Source organism: Parasteatoda tepidariorum, chromosome 1 (assembly GCF_043381705.1).
Source record: "Parasteatoda tepidariorum isolate YZ-2023 chromosome 1, CAS_Ptep_4.0, whole genome shotgun sequence".
In the NCBI taxonomy this organism is placed as follows: Eukaryota; Metazoa; Arthropoda; class Arachnida; order Araneae; family Theridiidae; genus Parasteatoda; species Parasteatoda tepidariorum.
In genome coordinates, this window is record NC_092204.1 from 21148099 (window position 1) to 21172296 (window position 24198).

At 32.1% G+C, this 24198-nt stretch overlaps 2 protein-coding genes across 3 annotated transcripts; both read right to left on the reverse strand.

Moving 5' to 3' along the window:
- Positions 1–1355: 1355 nt before the first annotated feature.
- Positions 1356–8343, reverse strand: LOC122268812 (peptidoglycan recognition protein 1-like). Its single transcript, XM_043039250.2, has 5 exons — positions 8205–8343; positions 4126–4204; positions 3403–3579; positions 2718–2923; positions 1356–1564 (listed from the first exon to the last, which is right to left on the reverse strand). The coding sequence occupies exons 2-5, from the start codon at positions 4181–4183 to the stop codon at positions 1427–1429; spliced, it is 579 nt and encodes a 192-aa protein (XP_042895184.1). The 5' UTR covers positions 4184–4204; positions 8205–8343; the 3' UTR covers positions 1356–1426.
- A 2794-nt stretch (positions 8344–11137) lies between these two features.
- On the reverse strand, positions 11138–23822 carry LOC107445817 (peptidoglycan recognition protein 1). 2 transcript variants are annotated; one of them, XM_043039246.2, is made up of 7 exons: positions 23702–23822; positions 21718–21796; positions 20478–20679; positions 16360–16469; positions 12650–12826; positions 11752–11957; positions 11138–11345 (listed from the first exon to the last, which is right to left on the reverse strand). In XM_043039246.2, the coding sequence occupies exons 1-7, from the start codon at positions 23783–23785 to the stop codon at positions 11208–11210; spliced, it is 996 nt and encodes a 331-aa protein (XP_042895180.2). In that variant the 5' UTR covers positions 23786–23822; the 3' UTR covers positions 11138–11207. The 2 variants fall into 2 exon arrangements, with proteins under 2 accessions (XP_042895180.2, XP_071033612.1); XM_071177511.1 differs by having other exon boundaries at positions 23567–23718.
- Between the last annotated feature and the right edge of the window lie 376 nt (positions 23823–24198).

A 24198-nucleotide genomic window follows, 5' to 3' on the forward strand; every position in this document is an offset into this window, starting at 1 on the left:
CGGCCGAAGACTCCCCGTGTAGTAAATGGTGACTGATGCACGTTAAATCTGTCGAGTCTCAAAGTCCTCCATGTTCCCATAACAAATCAATACCTCTGGGGGTACCGATCCAGGAGTTTCCTTGTCTTCTGGATTGGTTCAAAATTACAAGGCTACGGCGTTGAACATTAGTAGTCGTAAACCCAAAAATTAGGTCGATTGTTCAACGGCGGTCATAACATAAAATAAAATATATTCCAGTTGTAAAAAGTGTGCATTTTTTTTCTGTAAATAGTGATTGATTATCATGCAAGCATCAATAATTTGAATAGTTTATCACCAGGAAAACTTAAAAAGTCAACCGAAATCTAATTTTCCACATTGAAATGTTCTTAGGTACTCACCTAACTTCTCTAAATATGCTTGACCACCACCAACTCCGTTTAATATTTATAATTAGTTAAATAAAGTAATAATTAAAAGAGTTTAGAATTATTGAGCACTTTGAGACAGCAACTATTAAACTAGTTATGCTTGATGTGCATTGAAAGATGTTATATTAACGGACTAGTGAGACGAAATAATTCATACCTTCTAAATTTTTTTACTTGTTGTACCCTTATGTTTTTTTTTTCTATTTAATGTTTTAATTAGCTTGGTTTTGAAAAATATTTTATTATTTGAGGACTGCAACTGATTATCATTTCAAAAATAATTTTTTTTTAATTATGCATAGTTTAAAAATGCTTCATTTTATGCGCATTGAATTTTTGGGATAATAAAAATGTGTTTAATTTTGTTAAAAATTATAGCACATCTTAAAAATACTTTATTTTATGCATGTGAAGTTTTTTAGGGGTACAAAACATTTCTGTGTCCGGGGGCCCTGTTGCTATTAAGACGGCCCTGCTTACAATATCCAATTATTTGTTTATTAATACGCTGAAACAAAATTGATCAATCTTATCTTATTTTCTTTCTCGTAATACCGTTAATCTTTTTTAGTAAACTGGTAATTAGGAAAACAAAGTTTTGAAAATGTAAATTGAATTGGTAATTATGAAGAATATTACAAGGTTCGAGGAAAGACTAATTAATGTTTTTTTATTTTTTTTCAGACTGATGATTTTCTCTATCTTTTTTATTTAAAAAAATCAACAAATTTATTTATTAAATTTTATAATTTTTATTTAAAGAACAAAATTCTCTATAATTATTTTCGATTTCTTGATTTTAATAAGTTACCACATTTTCCGGCATAAGTTACATATTTACCTAGTTAGCAAAAATTACAATCCTCGAACGATGACACATTTATGGTTATTAACGTCTCAACCACATTTCATTTGTGTTCGAAATAAAAAAATTCTATAAACTACAAATGTTTATTATTTTTATTGTATAATTTCAAGAGAACAATAACATGAATTTCAATATTTGATTAACTTTAACATACATAACCGGGGAGCTTTCCACCTTTAAATCCAGGCCATTTCTGAATTATTTTATAGAGTGCTGCACCAGGACAAGCAGTACACTTGGCATCTCTGTGACCATGAATTTCACGATTTGCAGTGATGAATTTCTGAAATGATGCAAATGAATTTATTTCAGCATTTACATTGTATTTTACATACACCGTCACTAATGCAATGTTCTTCTACACTAGCATCGTTGTCAATTTTTGCGGTGTATGAAAAAAAATTATTCCGGTGATTTTTACAAAAGAAAAATCTAGCCATTGAAGCTACTAAAAGTTTTCTAATTTTTGCTAGGGCCTTAAAATTATAATTACTTAATCATCAAGTTTTTTGTATGTAAGCTTAAATTATTTGTGTGTTAGTCTGGTCAAAATGACTTAATCATATTAATGTAACTAAGAATCAAATATTTCTATTTCCAATGAGCTGCACAATCGGTCTTGCCGATGAGCAGACCTAGTGCGTTCTCCAGAGATGGTATCCACTCTTTCAGGATATCACCACAATGGGTAAGATACCGTTGGTCATGTTAATTTGGACGTCTAGTTTCTACCACGCTAGATGGCAGCACCGAGACTCTGTTTGGATGCTTAGGAATTTAATTTTCCCGGAAATGCCAAGAGCCAATAAGGCACTCCAGGGATCTTTTACATGCCTATCTTTCTTTCAAAGCACTACAGCTTGTTACAGACCATGCCGTCCCAAGTAATCTTAGCCCTCTGATCCTATCCGCAGCGATTCCTATTTACAGTATGCAAGTCCTTCTCCACCAAGTCAAACCACCTAATTGGTAGTCTTCCTCGTTTTCTGTTTCCCGTGGAATTAGTATTATCAGATCGGAATCGATGTCCGAACCATCGTAGTCTATAACATTTCATGACTTTAACAATATCGACTTGCTTGTGTTTTTGGTAAAGTTAAACTAGGATCTGCAGTTATTATTCTCATTGATTGCACCAAATATTTTTCTTAAGATTTTCCGTCCAAAGGTCAATAATTTATTTTCATGTAACTTGGTTTTTGTCTAGGATTCATTATCATGAAGCGGAATAGATCAAATTAGTATTTTATAATTGTCAATTCTGTTTTTAAACTTAAAAATCGAAATTTCTGTTTGTTTTTGAGGCCAATGATAGCATTTATTTGACATAGCGAGCCTGTTGTTTATCTCGACCATAGTAATAACCACCTTATAATTTAGCATTTTTTAGACAATCAGTAAACAATGTGTTTAAAAAAAACATTGAATGAACTTACTTTTTCAACTCCACAGTCAATGAGTGAGCGGGCAGCATTCAACATAGCACTTCCTGGTTCCTTTTTATCGAAATTGCCCATAAATGAAATGCCTATTGCTTTGGAATTGAAATTGTAAGTGTGGGCCCCAACTGCTTTCCAACCACGACCTTCATAGATGCGTCCATCTCCACCCACAAGGAAACTGTATCCAATATCGGCCCATTCTGAAACAGTAAAGGTAAAATACTTAATTTGCATGTATTTAAAAACAATGATAAGTCACACTTTTTATGTTTCTTGAAGAAATAAAGTGATGACAACGCAACATACATTTTATTCGCTTTAATTAAGAATGTTATCACAAAACAATGTTACTGACTAAAGTATTTTGTTGATTAGAAGTACAATAGTACTTCTATGTCAGAAAGAATATTTCTTCATTTGATAATTCACTTCCATATTTTGTGGATTAATACTTTAATAAAAAAACGATTTTTCCATCTTTATTCTTTAAAGATATATATTTCTAAAAGAAATCTACGTAAAATTAGTCTTATAAAAGCATATTTCTGAAGGCGTAATACGTTTACTTCAAGAGAAGCTAACTTAAATTCATCTTAGAAAAAAAAGCTTAGGCTTTTTTAAATTTATGTAGTTACAGCCTTTTAACTTGTCATGTAATTTTCTTTATTGTTCTACTTACTGTTGGTATTCATGTGGTAATTCTGTACTTGTCGCGCCACTTTCGCGCACGTGTCTTTAGAGTTGCATGTTGCTCCAGCTGTGTGATGAATAAAGACATGACTAACAGGAACCTTCATTGCTGTAGATTTTGCACTGCGAGCACCCCATGCTGCTCTTGGTACAATTTCTGGGCAAGCTTTAAAAAATAAAAGAATGGCTCATTAATGTGGTTGGAAAAAAAATTATAACTAATATATTAATTTTATTAAAAGAAAAAACTGTGTATTTTTTCCACACTGATAAACATATTTTTAAACACGTATTCTTACCAAGGACCCGTTTTCCGAATGTCCATTTGATTGGATTCTAAATCAACTTTCGGAATAACTTTCAAGTATGTCTCAATTTACTCAGTTTAGAAAAGCAAAAAAACTTATGAAGACAAAGAAAAGTCTCCACAGTTAAAAAAATGTATATATATGCAATAAATCATTACCATTTTACCACCTTGTGATCTATTTTCTCTTTTCAAAAAACAAATGTGTGAAATATCTTAAGTTTTGAGGTAACTGATTAGCAATCAGCACTTCGACCAAAATAATCGATTTGATTCGATATAATTTTTTTTAAAAAAAAAACTTAATAAAATGGACATTTAGAAGTGTCCCCAATGAATAATTTAATTTTATTTTAAAAAAAAAGTTCTTTTTTTATAAAATTTTTAAAAAAAATCGTTGAATACCTGAATAAATTCCAGAAATTCCAAGTAGAACCACAAGCAGGACGAATGTCAGCTTCATGATTTCCTGTCAAAATTCAACCTGTTAAAGATAAAAAAATAACATCCTTGGTCAGTTAAATATTTTTTAACTATTTAGTATATTAGTAGGCATTTACAAACTTGCTCATTTTTTAATAACTTTTTTTATTTTTATTTTCTTACGTTAAGTTAAATAATGGGCGTCTTTTTTTCTTTCTTGGTGTACTATAATATTTGGAGAAAACTATCGTTAGAAGATTGTTGATCTTCTATAACGATTAAAACTAAGAATGCAAAGTCACCAGTTATGACAACTAATACCAAAAATATGGAATTATACATACTAACCAACGAATTAGAAATTTGTGAGATTTTCTGTTAATTGCTCGGTAACGGTGAAAATATTTAAAATCTATAACATGTATGAAACCTCATCAGATGATTGTCAACACAGCACAACTCATTGCGTTCTTAAAAGCAGCCATATCAAAGGTTTTCAAAAGCCTGAAACAGAACCTACAGTCAAAAAGACGTAACTGTGGTTCGACCAAAATTAACCAATACCGTGATCGCCTTCAACGAATTGTATGGCAAAAATTATATATTTTTTTTCTTGTACTTCAGCTGACAAAAAAATCCCTTTTAACAAGGTTTTTCCCAACTGATTGCGGCGCAAACCATGCGAAGAGGAAGAAAATACGTTTTCGAATGTCTGCGAGTCTCTTATATCTGCCCAAAATTCAATTACAATGGTGTAGGTAACGACTGTGGTAGACATCTGAGGGCTGGAAATCGTTTATATGGACAGATAAAACACGCTACACCTTGTTTTGCACTAATTGAAGTCGAATTCGGCGTGAACTCCAGAAAGCTATGATTTCATTCCACCTTGTTAGCTCTGTATAAGGGGCTCGTGGAAGTATGATGTAGGACATGTACTGCTGGCACGAAAGTGGTGCCCTGGTGTTTTCCGAATATTAACAGAAAGTCCTTCAGTACCTGTGCATATTGACAGAACAATTGCATCCTGTAATGTTTCATTCTTATCCCGAAGTTAAAGGATACTTCATGAATGATAATGGAACTATGCATCGTGCCAGTAGCATTCAAATTCGGTTTACTGAACATGAAACAGATTTCCAACGTCTTTTCTGGCCACCGCAAAGCCCGCATACACCAGAAACTTTTTCTGGCATGTTGGAAAGGCACATCCAACTGCAATCTCCTCTTCCATTTAAATCAACGGGATCTTAAAGCTTGAGTAGCCAATGAACGGTATTCGCTGGATATAATCGTACTCTAGAAGCATTTACAGTCGATGCCTTCATGAATGCAGGCTCTTATCCTTGCAAAGGAAAATCCAGTAAAGTTTTAATTTAAGTTTTCTAATTCATTAGTCAACGTGTATATAATATACTAAACATATAATAGTCTTCAATGTTTAGAAGAAACTTTTTCTCAGTTAAGTTTGTTACTTAGCAATAGCAACAATGGGGAACATATGCGNAAAAAAATGACTCCAACAAAAACTCTCGAAAAGGAAAAAAATGGGATGCTTAATAAATGGGATGCTTTGTGTTGTTTTGTAAAAAAATTGGCATAAAGAAAGAGACTCATCTTGCAAAGAACCTTTCGTATAACAACAAGTAATTTTATAATTTAATTTAGTGAAATATTTAAATTTTGTCAACATATGTGCTAGCTACTCCCCCATGTTTTTGTTACTATATATAGTTGGCTACTATACATGTTGGACCCTACTTTACGTGCTTTATAAAGCACGTAAAGAAGGGTCCAACATGATTGCATAGGATCTCTGTATTCCTTTCTAAGGTTCTAATAGTTTTCACATGGTTCTTCCCTCCTTAAAATGTATTGTTTATGGGCGAAAAATATCAAAAGTTTCTTTTACTCAAGTTAGGGGGGCCCCAAAATCCTATTATGCTTCCCCTATTTTCAGAGGTTAATCGGGCCCTGTTTACAGTCGATGCCTTCATGAATGCAGGCTCCTATCCTTGCAAAGAAAAATCCAGTAAAGTTTTAATTTAAGTTTTCTAATTCATTAGTCAACGTGTATATAATGTACTAAACATATAATAGTCTTCAATGTTTAGAAGAAACTTTTTCTCAGTTAAGTTTATTACTTAGCAATAGCAACAATGGGGAAAATATGCGACTGACGAGGAATTTCATAGAATTCAACTTTTCTTAGTTGCATAACAACGATGAAGAATTCTATAAAATTTTTCATCAATAGTAGATTATTTGAAAAAAATTTCTCTAAACACTGCAGAGCGTTCCCTTCCTTGTTAGAAGAAGGAAGAATTTGTAGGGTCCAAAACAAAGATTTGTTGTACTGTGCTTTGTTCGAAAAATTGAGTCCAAAATATTAAGAGTTTTACTATTAATTTTCAAGAATTTAATCTCTGGCGTAACTGAATCTCTATGGCCTTTATATAAAAAGTCTTTATTTTTTGAGACGTATTTCATAAAAATTGACAATATATACAAGCTTGATGTTCTTTTTATCCTAATAATTAGTATATATTTTTGAGCATTTTTTATAAGCAATTTTTTAAATACTTTGACTTCAAATTTCTTTTCTTCGAAAACATGTAATTGGTATAGTGCTGATGTAATGTAATGTAAATGTAAATGTAAGGATTGTTGGTGAAATACCAAAATACCTAAGACAGTTACACTAATAAATTTTTTTAAAATTAATATCTTAGCAAAAGCTCTCATTTTTAGTAAACAAAATAATGTGAGGAATATATATTTAACAAGTTTAAGATTAATTGGAGCAGTAGTTTTCGAGAAAAGATTCATTTTGTATAGAAAATTTCAGTTTTGAGAAAAAATTCACGAAAACGAAACAGGTATAAATGTTTCAGAGTGGCACAAAACGTTTTTATCAAAATACGTCGAATGCATAAATATAATAAATGTTTTAGGATCGTTAAAATCTGTATTATGAAGCAAAATTTCAGGTATATGAGTTTAGGTCGAAAAATATGAATAACACCCAAAATGTTCTTTTTTTCTTGGGCAAAACTGGACTCAAGAGATTAGGAATTGAAAATCCTTTATGTGGGATCGAAATTTCAATTGCATTATTTGAAATGTAAGTTTAAAAAGTATAATGCGTGGACAATTCCTCTTTTATAGATTTATCTCAACAACCTTTGTCATAAACTGGTTTTTTCTTTCTTTCTGTAACGTTTGTTCACTGTATATTTTTATACATAAAAAAAAAAGTCGTTGAAGTTTGCAGCAAACCATAAAACTCTTTTTTTTTTTTTTTTATCGGAAACTAACAATTATTGATAAAATAACAAATAATTAATAGATAAAATAACAAACTTTCTACTTAGGAAAAGCAGAATTTGAAATATTTATTTTTTGTTATTTCATATATGTATGTAAGATCGAAATTTCAACTACACGGCTAAAATGTAGGCTTAATAATTATGGTGTGTGGACAATTTCTCCTTTATACATTTATCTGAACAGCCTTTGTTATAAACTGGTTTATTTATTTATTTGTAACGTTTATTCAAAGTATATTTTTATGCATTAAAAAATAGAGAGTTGTTAAAGTTAGCATCAAACCATCAAACTTTTTTTTTTATCAGAAACTAACAATTAAATAATTTATTAGTAAAATAACAAACCTTCTACTTAGGAAAAGCGGAAATTGAAATATCTATTTTTTGTTATCTCATATATGTATGTAGGATTGAAATTTCAACTGCACAGCTTAAAATGTAGGTTTTAAGTATAGAGAGTGGATAATTTCTTTTTTATCGATTTAAAAAAAAGAAGTGATCTATAGAAAAATCATAATCGACCTATATTTTCATAATGATCAATAAAAGATCATAAATGATAATAAATATGAACTATACTCGTAAAAAGGTAAACATGTAATGAAATTACAGTCATCGGATTGACACAAAAATGAACTTTTAAACACAAAAATAGGAATGGAAATTTTAACAAAATTAAATTTACTTAACTTCTTAAGAAATAGTGCAAGAAAGAAAATTTTGGGTTCTTACCACATGAATATCCGATTAGATTAAATTTTCCTTCCGTTCAATTTCTTATATATAGATTACATATCATTAAGATACGTAACGTGAGAATTCATCAATTACAAACAACGGTTGAAATTTATCTCTGAAACTGGGAGAAACCATTTGGAAGATAAAAAACGGAAGAGATTGAAATGAAATAAAGAAAAGGAAGCAAGTAAGTTTCCTTTCAACATGGGTTTTTCCTTAGATAAAATAACCAGAAAATGTTATGCATGCGAATAAAATTATCGATCTTATGTATAAAAAAATAAAAATTAAATGCATACCTTATCAGAATTTCTCGTATTTCCCATGCTTAGATAATTTTTTCGTATATACGCCGTAGGCTAATTGGAAAATCCATCTAATTCTAAATACTGTCATTTTGCAATGCGCCAGGCTAATTGTAAAATGCTCTTTTATTTTATATTCAACCTATTAATATTATTTAAATCAATCCCACGAGCATTTAAGCTAAATAGAAAATGTTTCCAATCAGCTTGGATTCGCGCGCAGGTCGTCGGGCTACCGAAGTGGGGGTGCCATCCCCTCCGCAGAGGATCAAAATTGTGATGGCATGTCTTCGGATCATCCTTTGGGATGCTTCCCAGACCGTCGCCAATAGCCCATTGTGCAACTCTAGTGCGACGTAAATTAACAACAATCAGCTTGGATTTTCTTAGGCTTAATACAATGTGTCTTGTTAGATAATAGAGTTGGAGCAAGTTTTAATTTTATCTTTATCCTTTAATTTAAATTCTTTTAATACAATTTTCAATGTTTTCTCCTTGAGAAGTTAGATTACAACTTTTTGGGCTTTTATATCTGTATGAACCGCTAGCAATAAAACCAAAAACTGAATCCCGAAATATTATGTCTCCCGATATCCGATGTAATGATTTTAAAGAAATGTTCAGCGCCTAATATCACATCTATTTTTCCCGTATTAGAGACTGAGAGAACTCCTAATAATGTACGATTACGAATATTAATATTCTCTAAATTCAAAGTGGTATATGAAACGAAATCTGTTATTTTATTTACAACCAAAAAACAGCGTGGGACGGCGAAAACGATGAATTTTTATTAGAAACAGGTGCGTTCAATTTTTATTTTACATTTGTTTCCTTTCCTCCTAACCCAGTAATTGGGATGTTTATCTTTTCTTTCTTAAATTTTAATGTGTTTGCTTTTCCAAATTCAAAAGTCATTAGGTTGGGTTTTACCATACAGCCATTATCCAGCAATACACGTTTTTAAAGCTGTTTTTCAAAGGCTCCCTCGTGATATGAAATACTTTTTTTGCGAATAATATTCTATTTTAAACCACTGTGAGTTTGCAACTGTTACTCATACTGTTACTAGACTAATAGATCAGTAACAGTAGGCCTAACTAACTCATAGGCAATGTAGCCAGCGTGGATTATGCTGATTTTGAAAACGGCGCAAAACATCGAAATAGAGAAAAGCCACAGGTTTGTAAAAATGAAAAGCGTTTGTGGTCTAATATTTAAAAAACTTGCTCCAATGCTGCATTATTTGGGCTCATAAAAATTTGCAAAAACTGAGAATAAAGCAGTGATTTTGACTATTTTCATCTGGGTGGAAAAATGTCGCCAATTTGGCAACTTTTAAAAAAGCTTAATGAATTTTATATTATTTAAGTTATTTGTTTGTTTTAAAGCCCAGATAATTCTTAATTCCAAGAATATATATATGGTTTCATATATATATTGCTTCAAGTGTATGGCACTTAAGCCATGGCTTTTTTATTTTCCTTGGAGACATCAGAGCTTCGAAAAATAGTTTTAACAAAACAGCCGCTCCCAAAACTCCAAATCCATACGAGAGCAGCTGCAAGAATTATAGTTCTGTTTTGACAAATGTTAGTAGTTGCAAAGTACAGACCGAAGTTGCGAAGTTTGGCAGTTTATTATACGTTAAAATCATTTCATACTGTTTGCGACTTTCCTTATACTACTTTTGAACAATTTATAGTTATTATGAATTGTTCAGAGAATTCATTTGTTTCTTTTTTCATTAACCTAAAACCTCTTAAACTTTTATCTGATGTATCGATCAAATGTCACAAGTTTTTAAATGATTCGACAGATATAATTATTTGCAATTAAACGAATATTTTCAAAAACATTTTCCTTCTCTAGTATTGTCTGAAGTAAGTAACGCCTACTTTCTACATAAAGCTTGATTCGGAACGATAAAATGTAACGCCTATTTTATAGGGCTTGTGTTCTACGTATTTAAACGTGGTTCTTTAGGTGAAATATGAAATAGGATTAGAGAAAAGAGCCGTGAGTATCTCAGATAAAACATAGAAAAAATGTAATTAAGATTCATGAAAAGAGAAGAAGAAACATAAAATAAACCATCTTAAAAAAATATTTAAGAATTTTACTTTAAAAAAATTAGAAATTCAGAAAGCAAAAGAGCGAAAAGATTAAATCGCGTCACTCGATTATATTCCCCCCGAAAAAGAGTACTTTTTAATATTGCATTAATATAGCCTAAGCAAAATATTTCAATACAAGAGTGTAAGCAACACCCAAAAAAATTGAAAAGAAAATAGAACGTATTAAGTAAAAAATACAAAATAAAACATATCAAGCAAAAAATAGAAAGTAAAAAGCAATCAGAATGAAATTCAAAATGTAATATGTAAAGCGAGTATCAAACTCGCATGCAAATTACATACCCATACTGATGCGATCACTTTATATTATTTTCCCTCCCCCGTTTAATAAATACCCCATAAAATGTCTCTTACCGGCGTCATCCACTAAGCTATTCAAATAACTACAATTGTCGGATACATTATACTTAATATCAAATTATCAAACAATTATAGAACGTCTCAATCACATTTTATTTGTGTTTGAAAAAGAAATTCTATGAACTACAAATGTTTATTATTTTTATTCATAATTTCAAGAGAACAATAACATGAACTTCAACATTTGATTGATTTTAACATACATAACCGGGAAGCTTTCCACCTTTAAATCCAGGCCATTTCTGAATTATTTTGTAGAGCGCTGTACCAGGACAAGTAGTACACTTGGCATCTCTGTGACCATGGATTTCATGATTTGCAGTGATGAATCTCTGAAATGAAATCATTCAAATAAATGCGTTGATTTTTTTTTACCATCAGTTATATAATATTTTTAAGACACCATGGTTACCACCCTTTCGGTTTTGGACTAACAAAAAAAATATACTTTTTCAGTTTTAATGATAAAGCAAATTATAAGCATTAAAGTTAGCGGACATAATTTTAATTTCGTTAAAACAAAAAATTACCTTTATTAAATAATCAAATTTTTAATTTGTATGTTTAAATTATTTCTGTGTTGTGGTGGTTAAAATAATTTTGTATCAAATTCATTTAGCCAAGAATTAAATATTACGACTTGTATAGATTTCAAAATACGTTAAGTGGGCAGTTATGAAATTTACATTTGTTACACAACTGGTCAACAAAGTGTTTATAAACGTGGAATGAACTTACTTTTTGAACTCCACAGTCAATGAGTGAACGGGCAGCATTCAACATAGCACTTCCTGGTTCTTTTTCATCAAAATTGCCCATAAATGCGATGCCAATTGCTTTGGAATTGAAATTGTAAGTGTGGGCCCCAACAGCTTTCCAGCCACGACCTTCATAGATGCGTCCATCTCCACCCACAAGGAAACTATAACCAATATCTGCCCATTCTGAAATAGTAAAGGTAAAAGGACTCACTTGTATGTCTTACTGTAAAATAACAAGTCTCAATTTTTCATTTTATTTCCTTGACGGCATAACATAGTGATGTTAACAAACTTTTTGTTCATTTTAATTACAAATGTTTGTCACAAAAAACTAATTTTTTTTATTAGAAATACAATAGTACTTCATACTTCTATTTCAAAAAGAGTACTTTATCAGATGAATCACTTCCGTTTTTAAATAGATAGCACTTTAGTGTTTAAATGATTCTTCCATTTTCAAAGATACATATTTATAAAGTAAATCTAAGTAAAATTTGTCTTGTAATAAGTACTTCTCTTATAGAAAGTTTTTTTTTTTTTTTTTTTTNGTTTTTTTTTTTTTTTGATATAAAAAAACATATTCCTGAAGCTCTGCTGTTTTCGTGCTTTCACTTCTTAATAATACAAAGCTAATTTTAATTTGTCTTTAAAAAAGCATAATTTTTTCTCATAAATTTAGAGTATCAGCCGGCTTAATGTGCTTTTTATATGCTCATGATTGACCTAATATATGTCACATCTTAATAATACAAAGCTAATTTTAATTTGTCTTTTAAAAAGCACAATTTTTTTCTCATAAATTTAGAGTCTCGGCCTGCTTAATGTGCTCTTTATATGCTCATGATTGACTTAATATATGTAATTTCTCTACTTACTGTTGGTATCCATGTGGTAATTCTGTACTTGTCGCACCAATTTCGAGCACGTGTCTTTAGAGTTGCATGTGGCCCCAGCTGTGTGATGAATAAAGACATGAGTAACAGGAACCTTCATTGCTGTAGATTTTGCACTGCGAGCACCCCATGCTGCTCTAGGTACAATTTCTGGGCAAGCTTTAAAAAAATAAAAGAATTACTCATTAAATTAAATAAAAAAGAAATTACAAATAATATATATATATATAACGTCGTTGCCGAGTGGAAGGATTAAAACAGGTCTTAGGCCGGGAAGGAGGGTACAAAATTTATTTATTAATTATTAGACAGAGCAGTCATGAAAAGTGTGTACGAAAAGCTGTGCTCCTCGGTTATAAGTTAGGGAAAATCTAGCAAAGTAAATCCGTGAAATGTTTCAATTTAGGGAAAGAGTGAAATCTTAGCAATTGTAATTGGTTTATCAAATAGATCACGCTATTCCCAATTTAGGGAAAGAGTGAAATCTTAGTAATTGTAATTGGTTTATCAAATAGATCACGCGATTCCCAATTTAGGGATTACAATTTAGGGAAAGAGTGAAATCTTAGTAATTGTAATTGGTTGATCAAATAGATCACGCGATTCCCAGTTTAGGGATTTCAATTTAGGGAAAGAGTGAAATCTTAGTAATTGTAATTGGTTTATCAAATAGATCACGTGATTCCCACAAAGAGCAAAGGGGAAAATATCTTACTTTTAATTAATGCATGCTTGGGCCGAAAATAGATTTAAGACAGGATGTGAATTTAAAAGTGTGAGAAAGCATTTCATTTAGAATAATAAAGGAAAAGAAATAACATAAAAAGATTAATTGAAGCTTTTTATGTTACATATATACTTAATTACAATCAAGCTACATATTTTTGCCGTACGTTGATAGCGCTAATGTGCTTAAAGAGTAAATTTTTGTTCTCCAGAAAATTTTGAGCAATAAAACATTTATTGCTTTACTTTCCTTCGCTGAAAACTCTTCCTATGGCGCAGCGGATTTGGATTATTAAGGTATCATCATCATTGCCTAACTCATGGTCAAGCACCTACCTTTAGGGCTCTGTCTTTTAACTGCCATGATAAGAATGCCGCGTAATTTTGACCCTGGTCAGACGACGTGGACACCTCTTGAGTTGATACGCCTCTCTTCAAAATTCCACACCTCAAGTTTCAACCACGGCTGATTAAACTCGCACCTTGCTGCATATAGATGTCGGTTGTTTTGGCAACTGTCAGGATCGAACTCAACCAGCTATACAAGCATGAGCAGTGACAGCGACAAATTAACCGACTGTTCCGATGATTAATATGCAGGTCCCGCGCTAATCAATCGCCACCTCACCCAATGCGATAAATTCGTAAATTCGGCGAGAAAAATTTCGTTTTGGCGAAAGTATTGGCGAATGATTTTTTCTACCGAAAAGAAAAATATATATTCCCATCAATCCTGGAAGAAGAAAAAAAAGGCCAAAAGGAATTTTTATGAACAAATCCTGTTTTTTTTCGATTACAGTAATTTCCGTTAGATGCGTCGCATAACTGATTAGAATTATATGAAGTTCAGATAATGCAAGTATCAGAAACAAGAGAGATTACGTAAGCACGAAACGAACTACCGTAAAATATCGATAAATACGCTCCTTACTGGATCACATGACAAAATTCTTTCTTACAGTAAGTGTTAATAAAATAGATAAAATAGTAGCAAGATGCATAATCATCCAACTATTTTTGTAGGATATATATTTTCTCGTAAAAATAACATACCAAAAACGTGATAACAACATAATATTACAGACCTGTCAACATTTAATCCCTTCCAGTATCATTTTCCCCAGTGGTATTAAAATGGAATTAAAACTTCAATTTTAAGTAAACAAATACGTTATATTTGAAAATAATCAATACTCATACTCATATGTGTTGGTTATCTTAGCATCAGCCCCGCTAGGGGCTCCAACTAATTCATCTGAGTGGAAATAAATAATAAATCGCCGAAGCGCAACTGAGAGGTGAAAGTTGGGGTTCAGTATCTTTTACTGAGAGAAAATTAAAATGAAGTAGTGAGATTAAACAAACAAGTTTGAGAGAGAGAGAAGAGGTTTTGTGGCAGACTGCCTCGCCTCCCTTCGAGATATTACCCCGAGCTTCACAGGTGCACAGTAGCCACATAGCCCCAGGGAAAAGGGGAAATACATAATAAATGCGCAAAATTATTTACAAGTATTTACAGCTATTTACAAAATTTACGGGACAAAACTCCGTCGGATAGGAAAAAGGCGGTTGCCGGGCTATATTTTATGTTGTCTTTGATGAGCTCAAAATCAAAATTTTTGAAGTAATTGCACGTATGACAAGAGAGTGCATCTCTGAAGAAACTTGCACATAGTTCAGCTATGTGCTCATCTATAAAATAATCAATATTGTAACGCATATTAATATATAAGCTTAATTTTTGTAAGAATAGTGGTGATCAAAATCATTTTAAAATTAAATTTATAAAAGAAAAAAATAGTATATATTTACTACCACTTTAAATATGAAAATAAAATCCCCGACAAAATCCGGAAGAGTTGGCAGGTATGATATTATTTAAGGTATATCCTTATATTACTGCTCTAGTCTAAGAAGTAATCGAATATCAACGCTAATCTATTCCTATTTCTTTCCCATTCATTGCTCATTTACCCTTCCCCAACTGCAATTTGACTCTTGATTTGAATTTTATAAAATAATTCAATTTATAGTAAATTTGGATTTTGATTAAATTTTTTTCACGGGAAAAAATCAATCATAAGAAATTGTTAAGTTTTGCCTTTGGCTAAGAATTTTGAAAATTGGCTAATACTGTTGATGTTAAGCTAATTTACCGCTAATAATCTTTAGAGTGGGCTCTGATTATGGTATATAAACTCTTGGCACTCGGTGTTCTTTTAACGGTTAAAGGAACGAACTCAACCATTTAAAGTACGCAAGATAAAACTCATAAACTCAGGTGAACCGGGTTCGAATCCCAGCGATGGCTGGTCAATACGAATCTGCATCCGGCTTGCACCGACCACAGTGTTGACGTGAAATATCTTCAATGGTAGACGGATCATCGGTTAGAGTCCCCTTTCCGTCAGACTAACTGTGGGAGACTCTCGTGATCTTCCTCTCCAGGTAACGCAAATGCGGGTTAGTTCCATCTTCCATCAAAAAGTCCTCCGCGAAAGCAAAATTTCTTCCAATACTTGATCCACGAGTTCTCTTGTCTTCTGGATTGGGTTCAAAATTACAATGCTGCGGAGTTGAACATTAGCAGTCGTAAACTCATAAAATTGGGTCGGATGTTCAACGACGGTTATAAAAAAAAAAATAATAAATAAAGAGGTCCCTCAACATTGTAAAATATGTTTGTAGATGACAACGGTACCTAAAAAGCACATTTCGAGTGAAAAAAGTAAAAAGCAAGTTTCGATATTCTCGGAAAAAATGTTCGGTAAAAAGTTGTCAGGCTTAAATTTTAATATAAAAATGATAGTACAGAAGTTTCTTGATATTTTAAAATAAAATATAAGTTTAAGGCAAAATTTTTTATTAGCTCTACATAAATTTTGTTTCTAGTTTTTAAAAGCCTGAATGTTTAAGAATTAACAGAATTAGGTGAAAATCGTGAAATGGATTGAGCTAGAACTTACCTTCTTTAGTACAACATACAAATGGTAGCCTATTTCTGCAATCAGTTTGGAAAAAGTGCCACACACTTGATCCCGACTTCTGAATATGTAGCGAAAGGCATTTTTCGTGTCTAAAAATAATCAGAAAATAAATAAATGCTTAAAAAATAACTAAATAAACCAACTCAATACCAACCTATTTCTGATCAATTGGTAAAAATAATAATAATTATAATCAAATGTATTGTAAGGAATGTATTATTAAGATTAATTTTAGTTACTATTGCAAATTAAGATTAATTTTAGTTACGGAAATGAAACATGCGCGGAGAAGTTATGACTAAAAAAACGCAATAATAATTATACTAGGAGGCTCCGCCCCCTGCTCGCTAACGCTCGCCAACCCCCGAGAATTGCTACGCAATCCTATGTGGTTCACGCCGTGAACCATGGCTCGCTGCGCTAATTAAATTAAATATTGTCATGTTTTTAGTGCATGAATCTGAATTGAACAACCTGATAATGCTCACTCTGGTTATTGTTATCTGGTTGCTCACTACGTGCTCTTGCGCGCCGAATCCAATCAATTAAAAATGAAAACTGTTGCCAGCGCGAGAAAAGAAATATCATCGGTTTTATTGATACATACATACATACGTACGTATTAGCGTTTTATATAATACTAGGAGGCTCCGCCCCCTGCTCGCTAACGCTCGCCAACCCCCGAGAATTGCTACGCAATCCTATGTGGTTCACGCCGTGAACCATGGCTCGCTGCGCTCGCTCGCCAATGAACACAATGTTCTAGCACAAAGACATAATATATTATCATCAAAGACATAGTATTTTATCATCAAAGACATAGTATTGTACTTATGTAGAAGAATTCTACCAATGTTCTTATTGGCTTTTAAAAAAGTATATTAGCTATTTAGATTGTACATGGTGAAAAAATCAAAACATTAGCTAAATAAGAAACATATTAGCAAAATAAATTATCAAATATTGCTTCACTAATATTCTGCATTTTAAAGCGTGAAAATTCAATGCATAAATAAACGCGAAATATAAAAAAATTCAATGCATTCAATACAAACACTTAAACGTTTTTTAGACGTTTAGGTAGCTCCCAGTAGAAAAATATCAATTCAACAGCGGCCTTTTAAAGCATTCTCACTTCAATTAATTAATTAATTCCTAATTGAGTTTAAATTAAATATTGTCATGTTTTTAGTGCATGAATCTGAATTGAACAACCTGATAATGCTCACTCTGGTTATTGTTATCTGGTTGCTCACTACGTGCTCTTGCGCGCCGAATCCAATCAATTAAAAATGAAAACTGTTGCCAGAGTGAGAAAAGAAATATCATCAGTTTTATTGATACATACATACGTACGTATTAGCGTTTTATATAATATAGATAGATTATTTACATAAATATCTTATACTTTTATTTCGTATTTACATCTGTACAGAGTGAGCTGAAAAAAAAGAAGCATTTGTATAACTTTTGGGCTAATGATTGTATTTTCATGTTCTGATATTCGCATTGGGTAGCGTCTTTTATAAGGACGATTCTTTTTTACAGGAAAGTAAAAGATATTTTACTTTTTTGTGGTAAAAGTTATTTTTATTTTGAAAGAAACGAGATATTTCTGTCAACCATAAAGGTTTGACCCTTAATACAAAGCAATCTTACCATTTTCGGAACACCTTTTTTACCCCTGAAAACAAGAATAGTAAGTGGTTTTCATTCTTAGCATTTATTTTTGCTAATTCAGTTTCTGTATACCATAATATGTTATTAATAATAATGTCTTTGTATTGATTCGAAATCATTTTATTGTGAATGTTTTAAGCTAAAGGTGATAGCTAGAAGTAGAAAATATTCACTTTGTTTCAGCATGAATGTCCTATAACATCAAAGCACTTTTCCTTCCACTAAAAATTATTTAATCCAAGAGCCTGCGGTACGCGTCAGACCTTCGATGCAGTGTCGCACCTAACTAAATCCCCTTCTTACTAAATCAAATTTTGAGGAAAATCATCAATACTCCGTGATTAGGGGCCGAGATAGCCTGGTTGGTAGGGTACTGGGCCCATGTCCAAGAGTTCGTGGGTTTGATCCCAGGCTACACGGGGAGATCGAAGACTCCCCGTGTAGTAAATGATGACTGATGAACGTTAAATCTGTCGAACCTCAAAGTCCTCCATGTTCCCATAACAAATCAAAACCTCTGAGGGTACTGATCCAGGAGTTTCCCTTTCTTCTGGATTGGTTCATACTGGCTACGGAGTTGAACATTAGTACTCGTAAACCCAACATTGGGTCGGCAGTTCAACGACGGTTACAAAAAGTTTCTCAGTGGTCAAGCCAAGATGGCTCAGGGGAATGAGCGGTCACCTTCTGATAAGGTTAACCGAGTTCGAATTCCAGCGATTGCTGAACGATGCTAATTCCGCATCCGACTAGGGGGCTGTTCAAAAAGTACGTACACAAAAATGGAGAAATTTTAACACCCTCCCCCCTTCGTACATTAACGTACATAAGGTCTTACTCCCCCTCCCATTAGAGTACGTACATTTTATTAGTCTGCCCCCCTTTTTCATAAAAATTAAAATAATTATGTTTTAAATAAAATTAAGTATTTATTTAAAATAATTTATTCGTCAAATTTAAATTTGATGTATGCTTATAATGTACATACTTTGTATAATACTTCCCCCCTCCTCATCTTACAAAACTGTACAAAATAGCAAATCCCAATCCCCCCCCCCTTTGGGATGTACATACTTTTAGAACGGTCCCTTGTACCGACCACAGTGTTGACGTAAAATATCCTCAGTGGTAGACGGATCATGGGTTAGAGTCCCTTTTGCCGTCAGACTAACCGTGGGAAGTTTCCGTGCTTTTTCTCTTCATGTAACGCAAGTGCGGGTTAGTTCCATCAAGAAAGTACTCCACGAAGGCAAATTTCGCCCAATACTTGATTCAGGAGTTCCCTTGTCTTCTGGATTGAGTTCAAAATTATAGGGCTACGTAGTTGAATGTTAGCTGTCGTAAACCCATAAAATTGGAACGGCTGTTCAACGTCGGCTATAAAATAAAATACTCAGTGGTTAAGTCGTGGTGACTCAGGGGATAGAACGTCAAACCCAAGAGAAAAATTATCTGTATTAATACCTGAATTATCTGCAAAATTATCTGAATTGGCTGTATTAACCGTCATTTCATTTTCTAAATCCTTTGAAATCGCCTAGGCAAAAGAGAACCTTTGAAATTGCCAATACGTAAAATAATTGCCTTACCACAATGCATGTTTATAAAGTAAAAAAGAACACTCACCAATAAATATAACTCTGTGCGCTTACATGGTGACCTGTTTGCATATGAGCATTGAAAGCTAATGTAAAATTGTTCGAAAGTGGCATGGTATAACAGAACAACGTGCATTAATACGATTTTAGAGATAGAATGCGCTTGCATCATTTTTATACGCATTCAGAGACCTGCACCTATGCGTAGAGTCACAACTTATTGATTACCTCACAATATTCCTTCAACAACAGCAAGGATTCATTGAATTTTTGTGGGTCACAGTGTTTGTGTGCCTTGATCTTGGAGTAATTGAAACTAATGTTCGGTATTTACGGAAACTTTTTACCACTTGTTTTCAGCTGCTTGTCGTTTCTTAGATAATATTCGAAACAAATAACCCCAACTTCAACAATAAATATTTGTATCACGCTCACCTTCTGGTTAAAAAAAATTGCAATATTGCTCGTAGTTCTATTTTGAACGCATCCTTCTTTAGAACAGCTTTACATTCACTTTAAATATTATCATGTGAATTGGCTAGTTTTGTGCTATCTGCAATACACTTCCCTTACTAGTAACACGATACCTTACTATCGGCGCTGTTTTTATTCGTGCAATCTTTAAATATCTTTTTTTTTTAAAGTTTTTATACCGATTTCTTACTGAGCAATTTGGTGGATGGTAACAAGCATCTCCATTATACTCATGTGATTTTACGAATGAATTATAAGAAATATTTTCCCGTACTGATGAAATTCTTGTAACCGTCTAATTACAATTCACTTATTGTCCGATTTAAATTAATGATTTGTACTGACTCATCAGGTCTAGAACAGTTTCTATGTGACAGCCAAAATTCCAGCTCAGCATCACCATAATCAGATAGCCTATAAGCTTCTGCAATGTCATCGATTTCTTGTTTAGAACTGTAACATAGAAGTTTCTTGTTGTCGGCTTCACATGTTCTATTTGCCGATTCCCAATCCACTTTCCAATAGTATAAACTGCATGCGTTATAATCTGAAAAAATGAAAATAAAAATGTAACAAAAAAAGTTTTTTTTATTGAAGTTATTTTATTTTGTAATTTATATGCGTACCATCATGCTTTATTTTTTTTATTTATTAGAGCCGGCCTGAAACATCCGGCTGAAACAAAGACCGTGTACTAAGACTATCTAGTTATTGGTACTTACTTAAGGTATTACTTATTGGTACTTTTTAAGGATACTTACTATTTTGGAATAATTATTAAAGTACTTATAAAAGGTTGCGCAAATAGATTTTTAGTATTTTATTTTTACAATTTAAAGTATGAATAGTTTGAAACATTGTGAGTAAGTCTGAGAGTCTTAATGTTCATTTTGATCCTTTCATCTTGGTTTCTTCCCTTTCCTCTCGAAATAGCTTGGCAATTCAACAACGAAACAGTTTTAAATTGGACATAAAAAAAATGGCAAATCAATTCAGAGTGCAGCTACATTTCGTCATTACTAATTGTGAAGCTCTCCAGCGTATTCTAAAAAACTTTTCCCACGTACGTTATAAACTTCCAAACTATAATGAAATAGCAACTTCGTTAGTCTTTTGCTGCTAACACCAGAATGGTAAGTTTCCTAAGTAATATAACCCCATTTCATAGGATTATAAATCGAGTTCCCCATTTGAAGTAAAGAAAGAATACCTAATGTGCAACACGATTATTGTTGCCAAATGACATGGTGGACTTAATGAAAAACAATTAAAGCACCTTTTGAATTTGTTAATAATATTTCTCACTCACAGATGGCGCTTTACGTAGCGATGAAAAAGATTAATGATTACTATTATGATACTCCTTTCTGACACTGTAGCATTAATAACATTCATTTTTGTTATTAAATATATTTTCCTCTTGTCTTAATCCCGAGATCATCACATTTAATAAAGGTTATGCAAAGACGACAGTGAGAAAACAGAAGCTTTTTCTAGGCTGTAGTGCAAACATAAATTTCAAAACGCTACAAATAAAACTATGCTATGTAACTAATAAATTTTTTTTAAAAAAATCATCGATTACCTGAATAAATTCCTGAAATTTCAAATAGAACCAACAACAAGAAGAGTGCCCACTTCATGATTTCATATGAAAATTCGTCCTATAATAATTCAAAAAAAATCACAATATCCTTGGTCAGTAAAATATTTTTAACTATTTAGTACATCAGCAGTATTTTTAATCGTTTAGTACATCAGTGTTCACAATTTTACGTGTTGTGAATAACTATTTATTTTTTATTTTTCTACGTTAGAATAAATAATACAAGTTGAAAATAGATATAATTTCCTTGGCGCGGTAGGCATTATGACGTAGTCTGAAAACTATCTTCAGTTTAGTTGTTGTTAACCATCTAAAACTTTTTGATATGAAATTAATGAAGTTGACGGTAAGGGCATCTGAAAACAAAAATATGGAACTTAGATACTAACTGGGGAGAATCTTCAATGTTTAGCAGAAAGTTTAGAGTTAACGCAAAGAATCTGCAATGTTTAGAGTTAGTTTTCTCAGTTAAATGTGTTTCTTAGTAACCACAAGAAAAGTGTGTTGTTAACGAGAAATTTTTAAAGAATTTAACTTTACTTAGTTGTGTAGCAACGGTAAGAATTTGATAAAATTTCCCTTCAATAATGGATTATTTGGTATTGCTTTATGAACAAATTTGTAAGTATTAGTTTAATTTTCTGAATATTCTTTATTATGAGATAATTTTAAAAAATGATGCCAATTACCCCAGGCAGACCCTAAATAAATAGTAATTTAGAAAATTTGCGAGAAAGTCGTGCAATTCTAACGTAATTTAGTTAGGAAATAACACCTAATGTATTTCCTTTAGATTGCAGAGTTTGGAGCTATTTTTGCCGTCTTGGCAACAAACTTGGCAATGCTTGGTGACCATTTTGGCGGCAAAATGATAGTTCTGAGAGCTTTGAGTTTCAAAGTGGTAGGAAATCGTCTAGAATCATGTCAAAAGTTCCAGGGTTTCGTCGCAAAGTCAATATAAATAGAAGAGTGCCTCGCCAGAACAGTAACAATCTGCTTGTTACTGTAGTAGTGTTCTGGAGTAGTGTGTAGCAACGGTAAGAATTTCTCTAAATACAATTGTGGCAGAGCGTCACCAATATTGAACCCTATTCAATTTGTATCTGTTCCCTCGTTCTTTTAATCTCTCCCCACCTCGGGTCCATTTTAGGACCATTTTTATTTTCAATCTACAGTGCAGACTTTCCAAAATTCACTTCAAACAATAATATTATTACTGCATTCTACCCTGATGGTACAGCTATTCTAAGTAAATCGATATTCCCCTACAAAGCTGTACAAAATACCAATAAACAAATACCCACTATCGAAGATTGGTGCTCTACCAGGAAAACGGCCATAAATGCATCTAAATCCTCCCTACTCATCATCAAAGAAAATTTTAAGGAGAAAAAACAGATCCCAGATATTAACCCTTTGCTTACGGTGTACCATATTCTACCATCACACGTGGTCTACATGTTGTACCAGCCGTAAGAAAAAGGTTAATCTATTCAGTGAAAAAATTCCAATTGTTAACGAGGCAAAATATTTAGGAATCACTATTAACAAGTAACCTGAAATGGAATGCACGTATCAAAAACGTCGTAGGAAGTCATTTTTTTTTTACCTCATTTATGCTTGTGGAAATTTTTTTTTAATAGCATAGCTTAAATGTATGCTTGTTGTGTATAGTGTGTGAATAATTTCTCGCACAGATTCTAAAAACGAAAATCATAAATGATGAAAAAAAATATTATGAAAAGAAATATTATGACTTATAAAAAGGTCATAAATGCATAACACATCATAAAATAAAGATGTAAAGGTGAAATGTAAAATTACTTACAATTATCAGATTGACATAAACAATGTACTTTTCAAGTAAAAATCGAAATTTTAACAAAACCAAAGTTCCGTAACTGTTGAAAAAAAATAGAAGGAAAAAGTTTTTAAATAAAAAAAAAAAAAAATGAATTCTTACCACATGAATATCCAAAGAGATCAAATTTCCTTTAGGTTTCTTATGTATAGATATCATATCATAATACGTAGCGTGGGAATTCATTGCTTAAAAGCAACGATTAAAAGTTTATCTCTGTGACTTAGAAAGATAAAGAAAGAAAAAAGGCATCGAATTGAAAAAGAGAAAAAGCACGCAAGTTTCATTTTTCCTCAGATAAAACAACTAGATAGTTTTATGTATGCAAATAAAAATATCGAGATCATAAACAAATTATATGTATAACATATCAGCATTTTTCCATATTTCTCACGTTACGATATTTTTTTCGTAATTATGCCGTTGGCTAATTGAAAAATTCACCACATTGTAAATGTCGTATGTATTGTAAATGCATCACGAAATCAACAGGCTAATTAGAAAAGTCAGTTTAGCTAATTAGAACAGGATAATTAGATTTTCTATTCCATCTGATATATTTAGGCTAAATAAAAATCAGCCTATATTTATTTAGGCTA